Source organism: Emys orbicularis, chromosome 16 (genome assembly GCF_028017835.1).
Source record: "Emys orbicularis isolate rEmyOrb1 chromosome 16, rEmyOrb1.hap1, whole genome shotgun sequence".
Classification (NCBI taxonomy): Eukaryota; Metazoa; Chordata; order Testudines; family Emydidae; genus Emys; species Emys orbicularis.
The window spans coordinates 6,657,957-6,682,073 of NC_088698.1; the positions used below are offsets into that span (position 1 = coordinate 6,657,957).

A 24,117-nucleotide genomic window follows, 5' to 3' on the forward strand; every position below is an offset into this window, starting at 1 on the left:
TGGCAGTCCAGTTAGGCCCAGTCTATGCTATGGCGTTTAACTACGTTGCATCCAGGGTCCGTTCTTGTTGCCGTGACAGCAGAAGGGGGCCTAGCATAGCACACGGTAGGGCAGTTATACTGGAGCGCCTTGCCTCCAGCCTGATTGAAATCCATGAGGCCTCAGGCCATCCCAGCTCGCCCAAGCATGGTGGGTGGCTGCCTCTACATGTGTATACACCACTATATGCAGTACATTCCCCATATTAATTATTATTTGTAGGAGTGCCAGTGCCGGACCAGGGCCCCATTGTGCTAGGCGCTGCACATAGCTATAGATCAATACAGCTTTATAGAGCTATATGGGGAGGGATAGCTCAGTGGTTTGAGCATTGGCCTTCTAAACCCAGGGTTGTGAGTTCAATTCTTGAGGGGGCCATTTAAGGATCTGGGGCAAAAATCTGTCAGGGACAGTACTTGGTCCTGCTGTGAAGGCAGGGGACTGGACTCAATGACCTTTCAAGGTCCCTTCCAGCTCTATGAGATAGGTACAAGGGGCTGCTAAGCTGTGGAGTATGCGTGGTGTTCGGGAGCCACTCTGGGCGTGAGATCTTCTTTCTTCAGCGATGCAGTTCCCATGCCGCTGCATAACAGAACGGGGGCTTCGGCAGCACCCTTCCCCCCCACATTTCCCGGCTGGGAAACTAAACCACCGTTCCCAAGACCCAAGTATGAAATAGGAAGGAAGACTTGGCGTGTCTCATTGAAATGCACTCAAGAGGCATTGGAATGCATGCCACATGAGGGTGTCTCCGTGTAAAGGGCAGGCAGGGGGGATGGGTGGGGTAATGCCAGTTGGCAGCCAAGCACTTCCATAATCCTCACCCTTGTCATGCCAATAAAGTTATTGACACTGAAAACTGTAGACCCCTTCTGTGAGTCAGCCCCGGCTCCCATGCTGCTGACCTCTGTATTCCCCCTTGGAGCTGTACACGCCTTTCTCCCTTGGGCCAGTTTCCTGATCTCCACAGTCCTTCAGCTGAAGGATGTCGAATTTTCACTTGGCTTGCTTTGCTCTGGTTTAAGGGCTCTCTGCTTCTGGCTCTGCTGCCTCCCTGAGCTCCAGAGGGTGGGGCTGTCCATGGCGGGACAGCCTGTCTGAACTAGAGAGAGGAGAAGGGGTTGTGATTAGGTGCTGCTGTCGCCTCGTCACTAATTCATACCTCTCCCTATCCCCCTCCACCCTTCACACAATGCCCTAGTTTTCACAGGTCTGGGGGACATTGAAAAAGCCCGGAATTACTCCAGATAAAATGCAGCATAGTCTCCTGGTGCTGCAGCTCCTCACTTCTTCCTGCATCCAGGTCTGGGTTGGGCAGCCCGCAGTAAAATGCTAAATGATAAGACCTGCAAACTCTGTGACCCGTAACCTGAGCAGTCACCTGCGGCTCGGATTCCCAGTGATTTAGGTGTACAACACTGCATGCAATCTGCGGGCACTAGTTGCTACATGCCTAATTTGCAAGCACAATTAATGTGACTGGACGTGCAAATCGGATCATTTCACAGGATTCTGATCATTTGTGCTTCCAATTTTCAAGCTGCTTAGGACACAGGGCGGGAAGGGGCCTCCCTGGGTCATCAAATCCAGTCCCCTGCTAGCGCAGGCAACCACATCATGTGCTCAGGCTTGATAGCTACACATGCAAATAAGGCCCGTCACGGCAGACACGTTCTGCATCTGTGGTTCCAGACCTTCTGTGACAGGGCGTCAGTTAAGCCGTAGGGGGACAAGAAGACCCTGCATCCAGGAGGATGGTGTGAGCACAGGCTTACAAAACGGCCAAAACTGGAAGAGAGGAGGTGTTAGCAGTGGGAGTTAGCAGTGGGATGGAACATTGTCACTTTAAAGGTCTGGGATGAGGAGCCCTGTAGTGCAGGGTGGGAGAAAGGGCTCCCCCACCTTCCAGCCAACTGGGAGAGGCTTTCAGAAGGCTCGTACCATATATGCCACCTTCCCTCTGGAAAGAGTGCCCAGGGACGGAGGAAGGACGGCCGAGCAGGAGAAGGGGCCCATGGAAGACAGGAGCGTTGGTGACGGGTGTGAACGATGGCGCTGCTATGGTGGACTTTGCGTTTGGGACACTGAGGATTATTTTGAATTACTTTGGGCTCCTGACCTGAGAGAGAGCCCTAAGAGACGGGCAGAGGGAGGGCCCTGCGGAAACACCTCTGGCCACAAGGGGGTGCCTGGCAAATGGCCACTCTGTAACGCCTACGGTTTAAAATCTGGCTGTGGATGGGCTGTCCTGGCTCCTGAGAGACAGACAGACAATGTCACCATCTATTAGACTTTAGCGATAGCTGGATGGCTTGGCTCGAAGCGCGGGGGGTGAGCGGGGTGGCTCTGAATCCACCAGTGCACATCGCAGCTTACAGAGACTTTGCCTGTCTGCGTGAGGGTTTGTATCAGTGTCGCTACACTGGAGTGGCTATAAATGGGACGCTCCCTGGCTGATTGTGTGAACCACTGCCCCTTTGACTATCACGCAGCTAGCAATCCAAAGGCCCGCTTCCAGCTGAAACCAGGTCAGCAGCACATCCCTGCCACGTTCCACTCTTCCAGCTTCCCCAGTGCGCTTCCAACTTCAGCCCAGGTTCTGCTCTTCCAACTGCCCCAGTAACGCTGTGTCTGCAAACCTCAGGGGTGCTGACAGTCACATGCAGGATACACACGCACTGGGTGTAGCCACCCGGATGGGGGCCTCCACCAATTGGTTAAACCCGCACTAGTGCCCCACTCAACCCATCATGTGCGATTCTTCCCTGAGGACGGGACGTAGAGCTTATCCAGATCCTTCCAGGACAATCTGGGATGATCCCAATGTTGGCTCTGAAGTTCTTATGAATCAAGACTGACAGAGAAGCCCACACCAAGAGGAAGCATTTCCTAGCAGTTAGAGCAGGGGACAGGAAGTCAGGACACCTGGGTTCCATTCCTACCTCTGGGGAGCAGCAGCAACCCCAAGGGATTGGAACAAAGCTTAAGGGCCTGGTAATGACAAGGGGCCATCACTGATTGTGTCTTCAGCCCGTCCAGAGAGCAAATGGGTGGAGCTGGGGCAGAGGCGCTGTTAGCTAATTGTTAATGACTATTATTGATGTCAGGCCTATAGGCCCCAGTTACATTGTGCTAGGTGCTGTACAGACACAGGACAAAAAGACAGCTCACATGGAGAGTCACAGGTGTCTGGGAGCTCCTTACATCAGGCACTGAGACCTGATGGTGAGGTGCCTGGCAAGGTCTGCATTGCATCGGTATCCACACTGCAGTCCCTAACGCCTTCTCCTGTCATGCACTAGGCTCAGCATAAATTCTGGGATGGTTTTGCTTGAAAGGTCACAACCCAAGCCCTGTTTGCTGTTCTACTCTGCTTCATGGACTACACTCCTCCCCGTGATAGCGGAACCCCCGGAGAACATGCTATCAGGATATTACACCTCGGGCTGCTTAGGCCATACTGAACAAACAGGAGGGCATGGGACAATGCCTGTAGAGACCTTTGCTTTAGAATGGTCCACAGCAAGTATTGGACCCAGCCATCTACCTCCTGTTCAGGGGGAAGGGGTGGCGTGTTCTTTATGAGCTGGTTCACCCGAAATGGCACCTTCTTTTTCTTCCGCATTACAAGGCAGAAGGTCTTCAGCCAAGGGCACCAGTTCACGGATCTTCCAGCAGGAGGCGCTGCAGTCATTTCTGGCCCTGCCCCTTCTTCCTTGGCAACCAAACCTAGACCATCTTGCAGCTCCAGCCTGCCCTGCTCCCACCTCCCCAGGCTGGGAAGAAGTTCATCCTGCAGCCACAATTGATTCTGCATCCACAATTGATTCTCCTGCATTGCCAGCGTGAGGCCAAGTCATTGTGCTTGGCTTTGATTTTGTGCTTCCTGCTTCCTCCCCCTCCCAGTGCTCATGGGACAACACTGATCAGATAAGAGACCTCTCAGGCTAGCCAAGGGAGCTGATAATGGGAAAACAGAAGCCTGGCTGTTGGCGACATAAGAGCCTTAAGAGCTTAAAGGGTCAATTTCCCACCTTGTTAAATTGCCCACTAAAATCACATGTCTTTAAGGGGAAAAAATATGCTTTTAACTGAGCAAAGAATGAACCCAGCCACCCTGGGGCACTGGGTTTGTTGTGTTCAGGAAAGTTACAAATGCCTTTGCCCTACAGATCAAGCCTCCTTGAGAGCTCAGAACTGCAAAAATGTGCCCTGGTGCCCAGCAGAGAGAGCTCACAGCAGGATCTCCAACCGCGGATGTGATTTCAAAGCGACACTCTTTGCTCCGTGCCAAGGGCATCACAATGCAATGTCAGGAAAGCTTTCTCCATGCCGTGCCGCTCTCACCTCGGGGAAGAGGCACAGGTTCCGACGCACCCTTTTGTGCAATATTTCCTGCTCATGGGCAGCTGGACTGGGACTCAGGACACCTGGTTCTCTTGCCACTGACACAGGCAATTTGCCCCTCTCTGGGCCTGTCTGTTTCCCCTCCCACCCTCTGTCTGACGTGTCTCTTTAGACTGTAAGCGCTCCGGGGCAGGGACTGCCCCTTGCTGTATGCTCGCCTAGCACCGTGGGATCTCTGTTTTAAATGGGGCCTTTGGGAGCTTCTAGAATAGAAATAACAAATACGAATAAGGCTCATTAAAAATAGGCTAGCAGGCCTGAGGGGGCAGGATATGACCTAGGAGTCTGAGGATAACTGGAGTTGAACTAGACCAGTGATTCTCAACCAGGGGTACGCAGAGTCTGCCAGCGGTACATCAATTCATCTAGATATTTGCCTAGTTTTACAACAGGCTACAGAAAAAGCACTAGCGAAGTTAGTACAAACTAAAATTTCCTACAGACAATGGCTTGTTTATACGGCTCTATATTGAAATGTAAGTACAATCGTTATATTTCAATTTTATAATTACTATTTTATAGTAGTTCGGTGTGCTGTCCCAGCTCTGCTTGTATTAATTTAGTAACTTCAGGCATTTTTTATTACTTTATATTAACTTTATTTTAAAACTTTGCTATGTGGTAATAAGGAAAGCCCATGTTTCAAAGATTAGTTAGTGGTTAGGATTAGAAGCAGAGTCTGCATTTTTGTTGCTTGGCAACCATATCTTTAAGAAAGTTAGGAGTAATTCCAGCTGTTGCATTTCTGAAGGGCTAAAATAATTAATTTACGGGATTTATTTAAAGTAAAGTTTTTACCTTGGTTTGTTGTTTTGTTCTGTTTTAAATGGCTTTATATTTTGGAGGTTTTTGAAAAACAATAACTTAAGCAAAGAGAGAGAGCAGAAGTGAGGAGAGGTGGGGGAAGGGGGATGAAGAGCAACCTAGGAAGGTAGGGAGACCTGAGCCAAGAGAGATTAACTGTATTAAGGTATGTTAAAATACAGGCAGCAGCCGTGAGTTTAGCAAACTGAGAAAGGATATAAAGGAAAACGTACCCGGTATGTAGAAATATTTGAGAAAGAAGGATCTATTTTTAGGTATGAATGCGGATTCTGTGGGTCAAAGCAGCTTGGAACTCACACCCCGGGTTTGTATAGTAATAGTGTGGCTGTGACACTTTGGTATTTTTATGTCTGACTTTGTAAGCAAGTCGTTTTTAAGTGAGGTGAAGCGTGGAGGTAAGCAAGGCAGATCAGACTCCTGAAAGGGGGACAGTAGTCTACAAAGGCTGAGAGCCACTGAACTATAAGGTTAGGAAAGCAAGGTCTTAAAGGGCCTGTGTACTTCCAAGGGACCGCCTGAGGCCAGGGAGAGGGGCTGAGCTCCAAGTGCCCTCTTTGGCTTCTCTAACAAAAGCCTGACATTTTTTGTTTTTTTTTCTTTCTCAAGTGCCCGTACCGAGGGCAGCTGCATGGGGAGAGACGCAGCTCTCAGAAAACCAGGTCCCGAACGACCGAGGGCTTTAAAACCATTCCCCTTGGAAACATACTGGAACCAGTGCAGATCCCAGAGCCAACCCATGCTGGACTGGGTGGTGTTTGTACTGAGTCCATCCAGCAGAGGGCGCTGGAAACCACATCTCAGGTGCATCTGAGTCAGAGAGCGAAGGTCACAAGTCACCAGCTGTCCTGAAGCACCAAGTGTCTCCCCTGAGTGGATACAGTCTCTGCATGTTTTTCGTTACAGCTGGCAGGGCTGGTTCAAGCAAATCTCGGGCGCTCTTCAAACCACACAATTGCACTGTCATGGCAGGAGCTGAGATCGAGCTTGGGGTAAAACAGCCCTATTGAAGTCAAGGGCAAAACTCCCTCTGGTTTTTCAAATAGAGCCAGGATGTCATGCATTGTGCCACCCTCCCTGCCCAAACTGCTCGGCCAGGGCCGCTTGGAGTACTCGGCACATATCACCTGGACCCTCCGTGGTATTACCCCCTCAGCACAAAGCAGCTTGTCCACCATGCCTTGTAGCACTGGAGCTAGGTAATAAAACAACCCATTCCCTGGTGGGTGGGTCTTCTTGTGGCTGACCTGGCTCTGACCCGTGTGGTTGTACTGCATCCCTGCCCAGTCTGGACCTTTCGGACCCACTCACCTTCATCCTTACACCATGCCCCATTGAGATTGCAGAGTTGTCTTGCTCAGGGGCTGGGAGATTGGACTGTCTTTAAACATCACAGAATCTGCAAAGAAGCCAAGAACCAACCCTGAACACAAGCAACAGCCCATCTGTGGGACAGCCTTGCCCCTCTGTCCCTGGCAACTCGACTCTGCCACTGGCTTCTCCCTGTTCGGCCTGCTCTATTGCCAACCCCAAATGTTCAAAAATCATGGGTGGGGCTCACCAACAATCACGAGATTGGCTTTAAAAGCATGAGATTATGTAAAAATACTAGATTTGCTGTTCTTTTTATTTCCCCTCTGCTCTTTGAGCCCATAGGGGGCACTGGGGCCCAAGGGTGGGCATCCAATAGGCTGGGAAAGTCTGTGCCTCCCCAAACAGCCTTACATGACCCCGCCCATGGTCCTCCCCGAAGCCCCCTCCTGCTTGCCCTTTCCCCCTTGGCCCCAGCCCAGGCAGGCTGCTCCTCTTCAGTGGTACTGGGGCTGGAGCTGGCGCTGCCAGGACTTGGGGCCGCCCAGCACTGAGGGGAGGATGGGGGCTGGGGCCATGCCTAATGGCGCTCGGGGTTGGGGCTGGAGGCACTGGGACTGGGGGAATCGGGGGGAGCCATGCGCTGCCTGCCCTGCGCTTGGGGGCTGGGCGGACCACGTGTCACCCAGCGCTCTGGGACGGGGGTCTGGCAACCACAGAGCTGGGGGCTCCAGGCTCCAATGGGGGAAGGGGGCGGGGCTGCGGGGGGGGGGGGGGGCACGGCCAGACAGGGGCTAGACTCCCCCAGCCAGTGGTTCACCCACCGCCCATGCTGGGGTCACATTTTGAAGCTTTCACCATAGCCACGAGGGCTAGAAACTTACTTTTTCTTTAAGAATGAAAGCTGAAATCATCACACTTCCACCTGACTCCAGGAGCTGGGGCTTTAAGGAAAGCACTAATTAGCCTGAGACTCATGAGAGTTGGCAACACCGGCACCCGGGTTCCCTGCAGTTGTGTTTGGTGCAGCCGAGAGACGGGGTGGGTGAGGTGATAGCTTTTATTGGACCAACTCACATTGATGAGAGAGACAAGCTTTCAGCTACACCAAGCTCTTCTTCAGCTCTGGGAAACTGACTCAGGCTATGGCTACACTGGCGCTTTACAGCGCTGCAACTTTCTCGCTCAGGGGGGTGAAAAAACACCCCCCTGAGTGCAGCAAGTTGCAGCGCTGTAAAGCGCCAGTGCAAACAGTGCCCCAGCGCTGGAAGCTAATCCCCTCATGGAGGTGTCAGCGCTTTGAAGTTTCGAGTGTAGCCACGGCCTCAGAGTGTCACAGCTAAATACAAGTGGAACAGATTGTTTAGCATAAGTAGTTAATACACAGTTTGAGGGACCATTCACGGTAAAGTGTCCCATTAACACCCCCATCAGAGGGAGAAAAGGAAGGGTGGGGAGAAGCAGCCATGGGGGTTATTAGTGGGTTACAGATTGTTCTAATAAGCCATAAATCCAGTATGTCTATTTGGGTACGTCCAGACTGGTCCGAGACGCGATATATCGATCCCCAAACGTGCTCCCCATCGACTCCGGAACTCCACCGGAGCGAGTGGCGGTAGCGGAGTCGACGGGGGAGCCGCAGCCGTCGATCCCGCGCCGTGAGGATGGGAGGTAAGTCGGAATAAGATACGTCGACTTCAGCTACGGTATTCCCGTAGCTGAAGTTGCGTATCTTACATCGACACCCCCCGCAGTGTAGACCAGGCTTTTGATCTGGGATATGCAGTGTGTAGCAAAGTTATGAATTTAAGCTCCCAGGCTCGTCTTTTGAAGGTGGTGTGCAGGTTTCCTTTGAGGATGTAGGTCAGACGTAGAGCGATCGATTTGTGAAAAAAGTGTTCCCCCACAGGTGATAGGAGAAGAGTCTGGAGAAGAGAAGATTGAGAGGGGACATGATAACAGTTTTCAAGTACATAAAAGGTTGTTACAAGGAGGAGGAAGAAGAACTGTTCTTCTTAACCTCTGAGGATAGGACAAGAATCAATGGGCTTAAATTGCAGCAAGGGAGGTTTAGGTTGGACATTAGGAAAAACTTCTTCACTGTCAGGGTGGTTAAGCACTGGAATAAATTGCCTAGGGAGGTTGTGGAATCTCCATCATTGGGGATTTTGAAGAGCAGGTTGGACAAACACCTGTCAGGGATGGTCTAGATAATACTTAGTCCTGCCATGAGTGCTGGGGCCTGGACTAGATGACCACTCGAGGTCCCTTCCAGTCCTATGATTCTGTGTGTCTGTCTTTTATCATTTCCCTGTGTGAGTTCATTCCAGAGCATCATGATTGTCTGGTTTCACCAACACAGTTGTTATTGGGGCACTTAGTGCCCTGGAGGGGGTGCACCACATGTTGGGATCTCTTGAAAGGTGCTAATGGGGCTGTTGATCATGGGAGCAGTGGAGAGAGGTCTGCAAGTTCTGCATCTGTTGCTCTGGCAGGGTCTGGTGCCACTTTGAGCTGGGGTGTCCTGGTCTGTGGGGAGCTTGCCTCTGATGAGGCGCTTCCGGGGGTGTTCGCAGGCCAGAAGAGGAGGCGGGGGAAAGATTTCTATCAGGAGGGGGTCCCCATGGAGGATGGGGTGCCGGCGTTTGATGACACCCGCCCGGGGGCCCAGGCACTGGAAGATGCTGCCGGAGGGGGTGCAGCCTGCGCCAGCCTCACACAGCCCTGCCTGGTGCCCACCCCCTGCGGGGCCTCCGCCGCTCGCCCCAGGCGTGGCTATGAAGGGGCCGGGCGGCTTGAAGCGGGGCCGCCCCCAGCCGCCCCGTCACGGCCTGTGCGGCGCTGCGCGGCGGGGCCGTGCACAGCCCGGGCGGAGCAGGCCGGTACCTGAGCGGCTGGAGCTGCCCGGCCGCCGCCCCCATGGCCCTGCTGCTGCTCCTGAGCCTCCTGCCGCCCGCCCTGCCCCTCTCCGGGCCCGAGACGCGCTGCAGCTCGGTGCTGCTGGACCCCGCCTCGGGCCAGCTGCAGATCGTCCCGCGCTGGGACCCCGCCGCCGTCGCCTGGGCCAATCTCACCGACCGGATCCAAGACACGGGGTAGGCGGGGGTGTGTGTGTGTGTGTGCGTGTGCAAACCCCGGGGCCCGGTCCCGCGGGGCACGATCCGGCTGATCCCAGGGACGCCGGGCGAGCTCAGACTCGGCAGCTGGGAGCGAGCGAGCCTGGGCTGGGGTCTCCATCGCTGGGGGGGGGGTCGCTCCTTTGAAGGGACCCCTCGCAGCTCTCGAGGCTGGGGTGCGGTGGGGGGCGAGGGTCGGGTCCTGGAGCTGCCCTGCCTGGGGGAGTTTCTGCTCCGGGGCTGTTCTAGCTGGTTTCTCTGGCCCTTTTCCATCTCCCTCCCTCCCTCTCCCCAAGGCCCTGTGCTGGTGAAAACATCTGTCAACAAGATCTAACTGTGTCTTTTCTCATCCCCCTTTCGCTTCTGCTTTTCAGTGAGGCTGCAGTGCCCCTAACCAGGGGCTCATCCCATTTGTCTTGTTTTCTGCCACTTCTGCAGCATCAGGCCTGTTTGCGCCACCTTCCCGCAGTCCCGCGGCCCAATGGCCCCACGCGCGTTTGATTTCATTTTCCATTGCGGTTATTGCATTCCACCTGTGGCAAAGCCCATTGCAAATCGCGAAAGGGGGAGTAATGCGGCGTGTGTAGCATCCGTGCAGTTCCACCCTTGAGATCGCTCTGGGTACGTCCACCTGGCAGCTGGGATGGTGCTTTCCAGTGCAGGGAGATAGATGCAGGCTAGCTGCGCTGGAGCGAGTGTGCTAGCAATAGCAGTGTGGCTGGAGTGGCGCGGGCGGTGGCTTTGGCTAGCCGCCCAAGTACAGTGCCTGGATCCCTTGCGACCCTCGGAGTGCATACTCACTCCGCTAGGCCAAGCTGCCGCCTGTGCCATGTTGCAGAACGAACAGTCTGTCTATCTGCGGTGTGGGGAAGGCCTTGCAAGCACATGCACATCTCTCTGCGTTGCTCGTGAAAGAGACGCTGTCCAGTGGCTTTTCCTCCTTGTGTTCTAGACATTATTATTCCCATTGCCCTAGCACCAAGAGGCTCCAGTTAGGATTGAGCTTGTCTTAGGCAGCAGCATAAAGCTTTATCCCCATGGTATCTGAGCATCAACCATTTAGAGCCTGGAGCTGTGTCAGGTGCTGTACAAACACATGCTAAACGACAGCCCCTGCCCTGAAGTGCTGCAAAGGGGTGCCTACGAGATAGATGGCCCTGAGCCAGCTGCCAAAGGCCCTGCCCCCTTGTATTTCCACTGGCCCCTGTGGAGGGCCCCCCAATATATACACTCTGTCCACTGCTAATCCTCCACATCTCGCCTCCTAGGGATTTTTTTTGGGGGGGGGGTTGAATTAGTGAACGCGTGTGCAAGTGCAAAGCAGTGCTGGATGCCATGGAAATGCCAATACCCACCTAAGGGACAATGATTGTGCAGATCCTTTAAGGGAGAGCAGAAGCTTGTCTGGTCCCCCATCCTCTTCCTTTTGCCCTTGATGTCCCCCTTCTGGAGGAAGACCCCGGTAAGCACCTCCCCTGGCTCCAGGGTGTCTTTAGCCCCAGCTGTGTGGTGGGAGAGTGCTTTGGGATTCTTGGGAGCAGCTCCAGACAAAGCAAACAAGAAGCAAAGCACAGGAAGGCCCAGAGAGGGGTTTGCTTTGTCTTGAACTGGAGCCTTTATCTGAAGTGTCCTTCAGATAACGTAAGATACATACACAGCCCCCGGGGAGTCCAGTTGGAGGGAGTGCATTGCTATGGGCCGCATAGAGACTTGCCATTGTGCATGATCTTTCCCTTGTTCAATCAGTGTCCTCTTTGCTTGGTGCAGGTGGTCCTTCCTGGAGTTGGCCACCAGCGAGAAGTACAATGACAGCCTGCAGGCCTATGCTGCGGGACTGGCCGAAGCCGCTGTGTCCGAACAGGTAAATGATGGTGCATGGCAGGGGAGAGTCAGACCCACTGGTCTGCAGAGCCCCCTGGTGTCCCAGTCCTAGGTTCCCCCCGTCCAGTTATGCCGCTGCACCTCAGTCTAGACTCAGGCCCAGCTTAGTCCATACCTAGGCCTCTCCTATCAGAGATGGCCAGTGGCGCCACAGGTTAACAGCTCACTTGTGCCCGGGGGAGGGGGCGAGGCTGAGATTCTCAGGCTCGTTTCACATGTGAGCTGAGCTTGGCCAAGACTGAATGAAGCCTTTAGAAACGCAGGGTGGCTGGATTGCCTCTCGGCGCTCCTCGGCTGCCTCCTGCCCTGTTCAGCTTGTCCCTGGCTCTCCAGCCAGCCAACAGAAGATGCCTTGGCGAGGAGGGCTTGGCTTCACCCAGAGGTGATGGAGAACCAGCCCCTCACTCCAGGATGTTAAGTGGATGGAAAGGGGTGAGCAGGCCCATTGTTACACTGCGCCCCCTTCTTCCTCCAGCTCATCTACATGCACTGGATGAACACCATGGTGGGCTACTGCGGCCCCTTTAAATACCAGACTGACTACTGCGAGAAGCTGAAGAGCTACATCGAGACCAACCTGGCCTGGATGGAGGAGCAGATGGAGAAAGGAGAAGCTCTGGAGTACTGGTACCAGGTGAGTGTGTGCTGCTAGGGGGTGGGCAGTGCCTTGCATTTATTTGGGTGTGCCGGTCGCTATGGGAAAAGGACAGGGTCTTTGGGCCCAGGGCTGGAGTCTGAGACGCCAATTCCCACCGCTCTTCTACAGGGGCCCCAGACCAGGCCCCTGCCAGTGAAAACCTGGGTATTGCTCGACTTTAAATACAAAGGGTAGCCAGGAACTGGAAGTCACTTGGTGCCATGAGCTGTAAAACTGGACCCCTGGCCACTTATGGCCATTAGAGGCCCCCTGGCTCTTTAAGCAAGTGCAGGACTGAAGTTAACCCGGGTCTCCTGGCCAAATTCCAACTGGGGTGAGTCGATCTGTCCTTCGTAACTCTTTCCTCTTTGCAGCGTCAGTTGGAGAAGTTCCTCCTCACTTCCCCTCCTACAGGACATTGCATGGGCAGCGTTGTCTGGGTCGTTCTGTATGTGCAGGAGGATGGATTTCGGGGGCGAGTCATAGAGAGCCTGATCCATCACTGAGTTCTCACTCGGTCCAGTGGCCTCACTTGGCCGGCAGAACCCTTGATGCTGGTGGAGGAGCGCTCCCAGCCTGGCTCTGGGGGTCTCCGGAGGTGCTGGGCTAGAGGTTCGGGGGAGATCCATCTTGCGGGCTGAGCAGCGTCCTCTGGAGTCACTGAGATGCAATTAAACACGGAGGAGCAGGATGTCCGTTTTCCAGAGTAGAACTGCCCCACCCTTTAGAGTCCCCTTTTCCGATTCTTGTTACCAGCCCCTCCCCTCCACATGTGGGGTGAGATCTCAGACCCTGGCCTGCTCACCGGGCCCTGTGCGTGGGGGTCTCACCGTGTGCCTGTCCCTCCCCCTACAGGTGCGCCTGGCTCTGCTGCAGCTCAAGGGCCTGGAAGACGGTTATAACGGGCGAGTGGCTTTCCCGACTGGACGATTCTCGGTCGCCCCGTTTGGCTTCCTGTAAGTCCCTTTGGGCGTGAGGCGGGAGCGGGGTGATTGGACTTAACCCTTTCGGTCCTGGCTGATGTGGGGAGCTGGAGAGATGGGGTGGAGTGAATGGGGCAGCTCCAGCGCAGTGGGGCTGGGGGAAGCAGACGGGTGTTGGCCTGGTACGTGCTCAGCAGCTGCAGTTCGCTGGTGGCTGTAGGGAAGAGCTGGGGCGGCGTCCCATAGGCATGCAGCAAAGGGAAGCTGTAGGCTTTAGGGACCCATTATTATCTGCATTTTACAGAGGGAAACTGAGGCACAGAGAGGCGCTGTAATTTGGTCATATAGTGAGTCAGCAACAGCACTGGGAGTAGACCCAGGAGCTCTGACTCCGTGCTTCTGCTCTGAGCCCTAGATGGCACCCCCACCACATGCTCTTTAAAATACAGGGTCCTGGTTGGACATTGGGACTTGTTGCTGTACCCCCTGTCTCTGCAGAAACCCCCCCCGCCCCCGCATCTACTTAGCTTGCCGACCAGCCAGCGTGCCCTGGCTCTCGTCGGCCCAGCAGAGCCAAGGTCGCTGAAGAAGAGTGAGGCCAGATTTGCTTCTGCCTCGTGTATCGCTTGCTGGGTTCTGAATGCAGGCCCCCTCCTGGTCAGCCTGTCTCTGTGCCTCAGTTTCCCCATCTGTAAACCAGGGAGAGGAGTTGCCTCCTCCGAGGGTGCTGAGAACTGCTTGTTAACGTTTGCATGATGCCTTGATGACTTCTTTGGGCTGGCACCCCAACACGGAGAGGACTTCCCATTTTAATTAAAATATAATGCAGTCCGGCAGCTCCTTTAGAGTACCTCTTAGCCCTTCCTACCCACAATGCATTTATACCCAGGCAGACCGCTCCCAAATACAGATATGCTCCCAGCCTTGGGCTCGAACCGTGTACTATTGCTTCATTAGCCCCTGGGGCTGAGGCGAAGCCTGAGTCACTGAATCCGAAGGTCGGGAGTTCTGCCCCCCATGCCCTGTGTCTGCATTTGCCTTAGGCTGCAGTTTTATGACCGTCACTAGGGCTTGCGGCTTATCCATGGTCAGATAAGGGAGTCCTGGCTGCAGGGAGAACCTGTGGGGACAAAGAAGGGATCGTTAGGGCCATCGCGTGCAAATGGCCAGGACCAGGAGGGTGGAGTTTCCTGCTTCCTCCAACCCGGGGAGTGGGCATAGCTGGGGTAACCCATAGCAGGATTCCAGCCAAGGTGAAGGTAGGTGGCCCGAGGGTCTGCTCTGCTTTGGCCAATCCAGGGGCCTCTGTCTGTGCTGCCGGGGGTTGTTATGAGCCCAGGTGTGTCTGTTCTCTCCCCCCCCCCCACCCCGCCTCCAGCTTGTTCCAGCTGGGTGGGGACCTGGAGGACCTGGAGTCGGCCTTGAACAGAACGGAAAGCGAGCACACGCTGGGCTCGGGGTCTTGCTCTGCGCTCCTCAAGCTGCTGCCGGGGAACCAGGAGCTCCTGGTCTCCCATGACACCTGGAACACTTACCAGTCCATGCTGCGCGTCATCAAGAAGTACACGCTGCCCTTCCGGACCTCGGCCCACAGTGCGTAACACGGGCAGGGGCCTGGGGGGTAGCCGCGTGGGCCGGCACCAGGATCGGAGCTCCTTGGCCCTGGGCTGGAGGAGGGAGGCAGGACGAGGGGTGATAAGACAGCAGGAGTAAGCATGTATCTGGCTACCAGGAAGCGGGCTTGTTGGCTGTCCCGTGGGAAGGGCGAGAGGGGTAGCCACCAGACTGGCACTTCCAGAGCCCACAAAGATGCTGTGTAAGTTTCCCTGCTCCTTATGCGAAGAGAGAGAAGGGTCCCGCTCCCCCTGCCCCTGCCTCTGCCGCTGGATCTTGCCGCCACTCTGGGGCGGAGTTTGCTGTGGGAAGCTGGCAGGGCCCGTCTCTGGAGGTGATGGGGCGTGGCCTCTGCACCCCTGATGGCTCCCTGCCGTCTGCTCCCCCAGGTGACGACATGATCTCGGGGCACGTCCAGACATTCTCGTCCTATCCCGGCACCATCTTCTCGGGAGACGACTTCTACATCTTGAGCAGTGGCTTGGTGAGCAGCTGCTGCCTGCACCCTCCTCCCCTGCCTCCCTCCCCCATGGTCCAGCTGTCCCTGAGTTCCGCCGGCTAATGATTGAGCCTCCTGCCCCATTGCTGCTTTGGGATTCAAAGCAGGGCCCTGGGTCACTGTCTACACCAGGAATCCTATCATCTCAGTGCAGAACCCTAATCTCCCTCTGCCTATGTACTGCCCTACTACTGCACTCTTCACATGGGCAATGGGGCAGACTGTCCCTCCGGCTCTGCCTGTGTCACTCCCCCGCCCCATTGCCAGGAGTCCAGGTCTGGCCTCTGTTGGATCACGCGTATCCTTGCCTGGATTCGCTTATGACTCTGTTCTGTCCCCTGCAGGTGACTTTGGAAACCACCATCGGGAACAGCAATGCTGCCTTGTGGAAATACATCCATCCGGAAGGGAGTGTCCTGGAGTGGCTGAGAAATATAGTGGCAAACCGCCTAGCCAGGAGCGGGGCTGAGTGGGCTGCCATCTTCCAGCAGTTCAACAGTGGCACGTAAGTCGACTAGCAGTTATCCAGACCCTCCTGTCGTGTCCCCCTCTCTCCCCTCCCTTCGGCAGCGATGGGATGGCTGAGTTCAGTCGAGCAGGAAGATCTAACCTGTCTCTGATGCCAGGTTATTGCACAAGGCGCTCTGTGGTGATGGCACAATATCATGGGACATCACTGGACATGCCTTGGCCATGTGGTGCCACGTGTTAGTTAATGTGTTAAGTTTTGGCACATTGCATGATGTCAGTGGCACTGAGACCAAGCAGCAGACTTCAGAGGCTACTAATCTGTGGCTGGTCTGTGTGTGCACCACTGCCGGCTGCTGGTGGAATTATTATTAATCGTCATTGTCGTCATGTTTATAACTCTAATGTCGAGAAACCAGCCAAAATCAGGCCCCTTGTGCCACATGCTGTACGTACACAGTAGCAGACAGTCCTTGCCACGAAGAACTTACCTGCTAAATAGCCAAGATAGATCAAGGGTAGGGGAAAGGCACGGAACAGTGGAACAGTTCAGCTGTGTGTCATAGGACCTGTACTGCTAAGGGAGTCTCTCCTCTTATGTAGATAAAAGGGGTTTTGAAGGAGGAGGACCTGAGTTTCATCTCCGTTGTTGCTTTGAAACTCGGCCTCTGTGAGGTGGTCCAGGGACCACTGGGAGTTCCTAGGTCTCCATGGATTTGTAACAATAAGTGAGTCCATTGCTCTGGCCAGAGGGCAGCTTCCTTGGCTTTCAGAGCCACCTGTGGTGCTGCAGGCATTGCTTATGGAACAGCTCCTTCTGATTTCTCTGCAGTTTGTTCTGACACCAGCCCCAAACGATGTCATGACCTGACATGGCGAGGGGATGAGAAGCGGGGGCGGATGAGTGGAAATACCAGAGTAGGAGGGAATCTCTTTGTTTGAAACCTTGACTGTGTTCAGTTTGTTCCTCACTATGGTGTCCGTTTGTCCACTGCAGTCACGGGCGAGTTGCCTACACTGTAGCCACACAGGGATCCTTCAAACAGGAGCATAAAAACGGCCATTCTGGGTCAGACCAACGGTCCATCTAGCCCAGTATCCTGTCCCTGACCGTGGCCAGTCCCAGGTGCTTCAGAGGGACTGAACAGAACATGGCAAGGGGGGGAGGGATAGCTCACTGGTTCGAGCATTGGCCTGCTAAACCCAGAGTTGTGAGTTCAACCCTTGAGGTGGCCTCTTAGGGATCTGGGGCAAAAATCTGTCAGGGACAGTACTTGGTCCTGCTGTGAAGGCAGGGGACTGGACTCGATGACCTTTCAAGGTCCCCTCTAGCTCTATGAGATAGGTATATCTCCATATAAAAAATTATTGAGTGATCCCATTATCCAGTCCCAGCTTCTGGCAGCCCAAGGTTTAAGGGACACCCAGAGCACGGGGATGCGCCCTTGACCATCTTGGCTAACAGCCACTGATGGACCTATCCTCTAGGAACTTCTCATTCTTTTTTGAACCCCATTATCCTTTGAGCCTTCACAACACACCCTGGCAACGAGTTCCATGGGTTGACTGTATAAATTTATTAACAGTAAGGAAATCACATGCCAAAGAGTGTAGTTACCTTGAGTAGCCACGTGGTGACAGCATAAGTACACCAGGACTATTACTTGACATTTACTACCATGGCGTAAGGGCACTGAACGCCAAACGCTTCCCCTCTCGTCTCTTGCCCAGGTACAACAACCAGTGGATGATTGTGGATTATAACACCTTCCTGCCGGGCAAAGCTGGCCTCCAGCAGGGGGTGCTCACAGTGCTGGAGCAGATCCCGTAAGTGCCTTCATTCGGAACATTCGGCTGTAATGTATCGGGGTAGCCGTGTTAGTCTGTATCCACAGAAACAACAGGGAGTCCGGTGGCACCTTAAAGACTAACAGATTTATTTGGGCATAAGCTTTCGTGGGTAAAAAACCCCACTTCTTCAGATGCATGGAGTGAAAATTACAGATGCAGGCATTATTATACTGACACATGGAGAAGGAAGTTACCTCACAAGTGGAGATCCAGTGTTGACAGGGACGATTCAATCAGGGTGGATGTGGTCCACTCCCAATAATTGATGAGGCGGTGTCAATTCCAGGAGAGGTAAAAGCCAGTAGGAGAACACTTCGATCTCCCTGGACATTCTATAACAGATTTAAAAGTAACTATTCTTGAACAAAAAACTTCAGAAACAGACTTCAAAGAGAAACTGCAGAACTAAAATTCATTTGCAAATTTAACACCATTAATTTGGGCTTGAATAGGGACTGGGAGTGGGCTTGAATAGGGACTGGGCTCATTACAAAAGCAACTTTCCCTCTCCTGGAATTGACACCTCCTCATCCATTATTGGGAGTGGGCCACATCCACCCTGATCGAATTGGCCCTGTCAACACTGGCTCTCCACTTGTGAGGTAACTCCCTTCTCTTCATGTGTCAGTATATTTATGCCTGTATCTGTACTTTTCACTTCATGCATCTGAAGAAGTGGGTTTTTTACCCACGAAAGCTTATGCCCAGATAAATCTGTTACTCTTTAAGGTGCCACCGGACTCCTTGTTGTTTTTATCCGGCAGTAATGTTATCAAGCTCCTTGTCCCAGCCCTCCTCATGGGCTCTGGAGAGCGACAGGATGATGCCTGGTTTGTTACAGCTCCACCCCCCTCCCCCAAATGGAGTCTGTTGTCCCTGCTCTGGCTCTAGCTGTGACACTTGTGTTTACAGCACAGCCTGGACTGGCTGAGACGACCCCCCCCCCCCGTTCCTCTGAGACGAGGTCCCATTCCTTGTCTTTAATGCTGAGGCTGTCGCCTGGATAGAGCCGGGGGGGGGTCTGGCTGGCTCCCCCAAGGCTGGCTAGCTCATCTGCAGCTGTCTGGGCTCTCCTGCTGCATTGCGGTTCAGTCGTTGTAGGCGCTGGTCAAACGCGGAAGCCCCTGCTGAGCCAGGGGGCCTTGGGGCAGCCAGTGGCTGCCTGTGCTTGGGGCAGCTGCCCATTGGCGCTGGCTGGGCAGTCCTCTGGCCCCCTGATTGTCCCGGTTCTTGGTGATCCGAGATGGAGGCTGCACTCCTGCTTTCCCAGCATGCAATCTGCTTCCCATTTGTGTTCTGGTCTCTCATGCCCCATCTCGTTCTCTCTCTCAGGGGCCTGGTGGTCGTGGCTGACAAAACAGAGGAGCTGTACCAGAAGGGATACTGGGCCAGTTACAATGTGCCGTAAGGAGGTTCTCTTCTCTCTCCAGTCCAGCCCCCTGGCTTAGGGCATCTTACTCCAGGGAGGTGGGGGAAGGGAAGGGTCAGCTGGGAGAATAGGCACCCAACCCCTGGTGCTGTCTCCCCCATTGCGCTCCATGGGGTGCTCTTCCAACCACACTGAAGGCCTGATCCAAACCCCGTTGGGCTTATGGGGAACGTTCTCCTCTGCTCCCCCGCCAGCTAGGGCGGGGAGTGCTGTGCTGTCGGGGAGCTGTGCTGCCTGGTTCCAGAAGGGGGCAGCACTCAGCTGTTAAGAGGGACTCCGCCTTTAGTTGCTGTCTGGTGGTTGGCATGGGGTGGGCTTGGCAGCTGGGTGACAACTGGGTGGAAATGCCCCTTTAGAAAGGGCCTTGCCCTGATAGGCTGTTCTAATAACACCTCACTGAGTGGGTCTTAAAGCGCTTTACACAACCCCCCCTGAGGCAGGGCAGGGCTGTTATCCCCCTTCTACAGGTGGGAAACCGAGGCACAGAGAGGCTAAGTGACTTGCCTCCGGTCACATTGCACGTCTGGGTCAGAGCAGGGAGCTGAACCTTCAAGTCCTAGGCGAGTGCTCGTATCACCCAGCCATCCCTTACCTTCCCCCATCCCTTTGGCACCTGGCCTGGCCTCCCTGGGGTGGGGGTGGGATTCCTTGAGGCACATGTACAAAGGCAGGAGGGGTCCCTGCTCGATCTGTGTGTTACTCCCTTCCCCCCCCATCCCCAGGTACTTTGAGCAGATCTTCAACGCCAGCGGCCAGCTGGAGCTGGTGAAGAAATACGGCGACTGGTTCACCTACGACAAAAACCCCCGCGCCCAGATCTTCAGGCGCAATCAGACGCTCGTCCAAGACCTGAACTCCATGATCCGGCTCATGAGGTGAGGGCTTCTCTGTGGGGAGAGGGAGCTTGGCGCCGTCTCGTGCCGGGAGGGCGTATCGCTCGTGGGAAGAGCGGCCCTCGAGACACACATGCTCCATGCGCTCTGGCACCTTGGCACGGGCAAAGGTGTGCGGGGGGGACAGGTGCAGACTGGGAACCAAGCTGTGTGTTTGTGTGGGGGCAGACGGAGAGTGTTAAGGGCTCTATTATTGTAGGGTTGCCGCTTATCCTGATGATGACAAGGCAGCTGTGCGTGCTGGCCACGTGGAACGCTGACAATGGGTCCTGGGGCATCCTTGAAGCTGATGCGCTGTCACTGCATCTCGACAACGCCTGGTGTCACAGCAGTGATCGTGCCATGGCACGATGATGCACTATGGCTATTGTCTGGAAGGAGCCAGCCCCTCCTGTGTGTCAGGCTGGGGGACGGCCGAGGCAGGTGCAGTTACACCGAGAGGTGGGCTCAAAAAGCCAGATCAGGAGCATCCTTCAGCGTGGAGATGTTCGGATCCTGAGGGTTTCCTGAGGACTGTCTCTGGTTACCAGGCTAAGCTCTCAGTGCTTTCCTCCCGGGGCTGATCACCCCTGACCACAATCTCCACTTCCCTCTGCCCCCTAATCCAGCGCGGTCTAACCTCGGCGCGAGCTAAGCGAGGACTGAGGTCAGATCCCACCTCCATAGCTCCAGGAGCCTGATCCAGCGCTCACTGAAGGTGACGAGACTCTGCCCTGACAACGTTGGCTTTCTGGGTCAGGCTCTGGGGGCAGCTGCTACAGCGATGAGCCTGGTGTAAGAACTTAGAGCAGAATCACTCCCCTCCATCCCCGGTTCAAACCCAGCCTAGGGTCTTTCCCCCCTCCCTTCCAGGGCAGAGCTGCCCCAGTGGCTAATCCAGGCCTGCGCCTGGCGGGGCCCAGCTCCCCTCCCCTTGGGGCTGCCTCCATTGAACGTGTTCGTGCTGCCTCTCAGGTTCAACGACTTCCTGAAGGACCCGCTGTCCCGGTGCCAGGGCTGCGACCCACCCCAGAACGCCGAGAACGCCATCGCCGCCAGGTCGGACCTCAACCCCGCCAATGGGACCTACCCCTTCGCTGCGCTGCGCCAGCGGTCGCACGGGGGCACGGACATGAAGGTGAGGGCCACGGGGGGAGTCTGTGTTGGGTGAGCACATGCTCCTGCAGGGGGGAAGCCTACTGCAGCCCTGGCTAAAAGAGCAGCTCTTCTGACTCTGACGGTGGATCCAGCGGTCATGGGTTCAATCCCTGCTGCTGACAACTCATATATGTGTGCGCGCTCCAGCTTCATGGACTCAGCCCAGTTCGAGTGTTTCCGCCTGTCTTGCCCCCGAGTTGCTGGAGGCCGTCCGGTAGCACCTGTACCCAGAGATGCTCCCGCTGACTCTGCGGAAATCGTCAGATGCTTGGTTTTCTCTCCCTAGATCACGTCCTATGCGATGGCCAAGGGCTACAGCCTGATTGCCGCCAGCGGGCCCACCTGGGACGACGTCCCCCCTTTCCAGTGGAGCACCTCTCCCTACAGCAACCTGCTTCACATGGGGCACCCCGACCTCTGGAAGTTCCCCCCCATCAAGATCTGGTGGGACTGAAGTGGAGCCTGGATCCCCTGGCGCATGTGGCCGAGTGGGTTGGAGCAGGGGTGCTGAGGGTGTGTCCCGTCCCCCTGTCTGTCTTGTTATAGTCTGGACTCTGGCCTATCCGCTGTGGGGCTGCTCCACCCCAGCTGCCTTTCCCCTGAGAAATAAGGGAAGAATGTCTCTCTCTGCAGGGGGAGCACAGGGGATACCTGGGGTGGGGGGAGAAACGACAGAGGGGGCAGCATGATGATCTTGGGTACAGTGCAGCTACTGCATCAAATTTAGCCCTGGCGTAAGTGGCTGGAGTTTGGTGAAGCCGATGGCCATTGCACCTGCTTCTGCCAGGCCTTGGTTTGGCCCAGCTTGTCATTTTGCTGCATTGTCTTAACTTGCAAGCTGGCTTCTTGCCCTCCGAACAAACTGTGACGCTCCCCAGAAGCCAGGGGAACCCCAGCCTCTTCTCCTGCCCCCTAGTTCCCCTCCTTCCCTGCCCCGCTGGTTGTTCGGTCACTGTCACTCCCGCCTCTGAAGACCGGAGCTGCCACCAGGTCCCCGGGGAAGGAGGAGCTGCCTGCTGGGACCCCCATGGGCTGCCAACTTGTGTGGTGGCACCGAGAAGCGGGCGGGTCCACGGTATAACCCCTGGGGGTGACCCACGGGAAGGAGCGCTAGTGTTCTCGGGAGCGGAGGCGGAGCTGTCCCTCTGAATGTAAGGCAGAGAGGCGGGTTTGCCTCTCCATCCCCTATCCCTCAGCGCTGGGCCTTGAGGGAGGGCATTGTCCCAGCTGGTGTCTGCAGCCCCAGGAAGATCGCTGGTGAAGTGCTCTCCAGGGGGGGGGAGGGCTGCCCCCCCCGCACCCCTTTGCTGCGTCTCTCTGCACTGCACTCCAGTGCCTGGGGGTGACTGCTGCTGTTTTGTTCACGCTGCCTTTGAATCCTCCGCTGCTCTTTGATGCAGCTGTGGCTTGGGTGATGCCCTTGCCCTTTGCTTTGCTGGCATCAGTGCGAAGGAAAAGCCCAGCGGGCTGCCCACAGGGCACCGCCTCAACCTGAAATCTTTCTGCTTTTGTGCCTGTTGTGCCCGCTACCTCCTTAGGCCTGGACCCACATGGCGCCACAGGCGTGGGGCTTGTGCATGTGAGGAAGCTTTTGCCCGTTAAAGGGAAATGGAGCAGGGTTCGGCAGGAGACCACCAGGGCAGACCTCACTCCCCTTGAAAAGTGACAGCAAGGAAGGCTTAAAGCCAGGCTCAGATGCTCCCCGGCCAGAGGCGTTCTCACCCCCTTGGCTTAGCTGCCAGTTGGCTCCGAGTGGGGCTACAGCGCAGGGCTTGTTCTGGGTCCCCAGTGCAAACCCAGGAGTTCGGGGATCGTGTGTAAGCAGGATTAAAAGAGCTCTTTGGCTTGGTTTTAGTAATAAAACTCGCGGAGTTGTTTCTTGCCTGGCTCTCGGGATGAGAGGAGGCGGGTTGGGGTTTCAGCTGCCATGAAGACTCCTAGATTGGTAAGGCCCATAGGGACCGTTCTGACCATCCAGCCTGACCTTGTATCGCACGGGCCGGAGAACTTCGCCCTGGGATTCCTGCTCCAGACCCAGAACTTCTGGCTGAGCTCGTGTGTGGGGTGCAGAAGATCTCCCGTGAGGTCACTTTTCCAGCTAGCAGCAAGGGCTCCTAGCTGCCCTCCGCTGCTCCTTCCTCTCGCCATCACAACCCCACCAGCCCTTTCCGGCGTGAGTGTGAGGACGCTCCTGCACCTGCATCACTCAGCCCCGCCCCTCGCCCCAAGCTCTTACTGCTCACACAGTTGGGTGCATCCATGAAAGCAGCAATTCAGCACAACTGGGTCGGTCGGTCGGTCCATGCTGCTCAACTGCCGGAACGTGTTGGGGCGGAAAAACTGGGCAGCCATCCCTTCCTGCCTCAGCTGCTGGGACCAGGGGCAAGAGCCAGGGTGGGTGCCTTTTGGGACAGCCATCCAGCGAGATCTGGGAGGTGGGAGGCCTGGCTAACCCATCTCCTAGGCTCAGGTCCGTGGGGGCAGAAGCCGATTGCGGCCCGAGGGTTGTTTTGGAGCCAGGGCCAAAGCAGGGTACGGCCATGAAGTGTGTGGGGCAGCAGCTGTGTCCCAGCCTTAGTGCTGACCCTTGTCTGCCCAGCCGAGCTCCTGGGCCTGCTTTGGAGAAGAGCAAGGAATGTCCCAGGGTTAGTGCACCAGCCGGCAACGTAGAGACCTGCATTCACTTCCCTATTCCAGCACAAACCTCCGGTGTGGCCTTGGGCAACTGTGCCTCAGTTTCCTCATGTCTGAGAGGGGGATAATAGCCCTGCCCTACCTCTCAGGGGTGGTATGACCTGATGGGAGACCTGAGAGTACCGGAGCTAGAGACATGATAACGGGGCCTGCTAGGGAGATTTCTAGTGGTCATAAAATGATTGCAAAGTCCTCTTAATCTAGGTTCCTTGATCTGCTCTGGCAGGCAGGGAGCAGTTGGGAGTGATCACTTCATTGGTTTGGGACTGATTAGCTAATGTTTATAAAGTGCGTTGAAGGTTTTTATAAAGGGTTCACCAAGGGCTAAGTCCATCTGGCTCCACAGAACGACTAGACCATAAGGGAGAGATTTCCTTTGGGAGGCTTTAAACTTTG

General features: G+C 55.4%; 1 protein-coding gene across 1 annotated transcript; it reads left to right on the forward strand.

Annotated features, from left to right (window-relative positions):
* Positions 1-9,498: 9,498 nt before the first annotated feature.
* On the forward strand, positions 9,499-22,877 carry PLBD2 (phospholipase B domain containing 2). Its single transcript, XM_065417691.1, has 12 exons — positions 9,499-9,674; positions 11,463-11,556; positions 12,052-12,210; positions 13,069-13,169; positions 14,515-14,729; positions 15,140-15,234; positions 15,594-15,754; positions 17,449-17,544; positions 18,901-18,972; positions 19,720-19,872; positions 20,743-21,007; positions 21,314-22,877. The coding sequence occupies exons 1-12, from the start codon at positions 9,499-9,501 to the stop codon at positions 21,479-21,481; spliced, it is 1,755 nt and encodes a 584-aa protein (XP_065273763.1). The 3' UTR covers positions 21,482-22,877.
* The last annotated feature ends 1,240 nt before the right edge of the window (positions 22,878-24,117 follow it).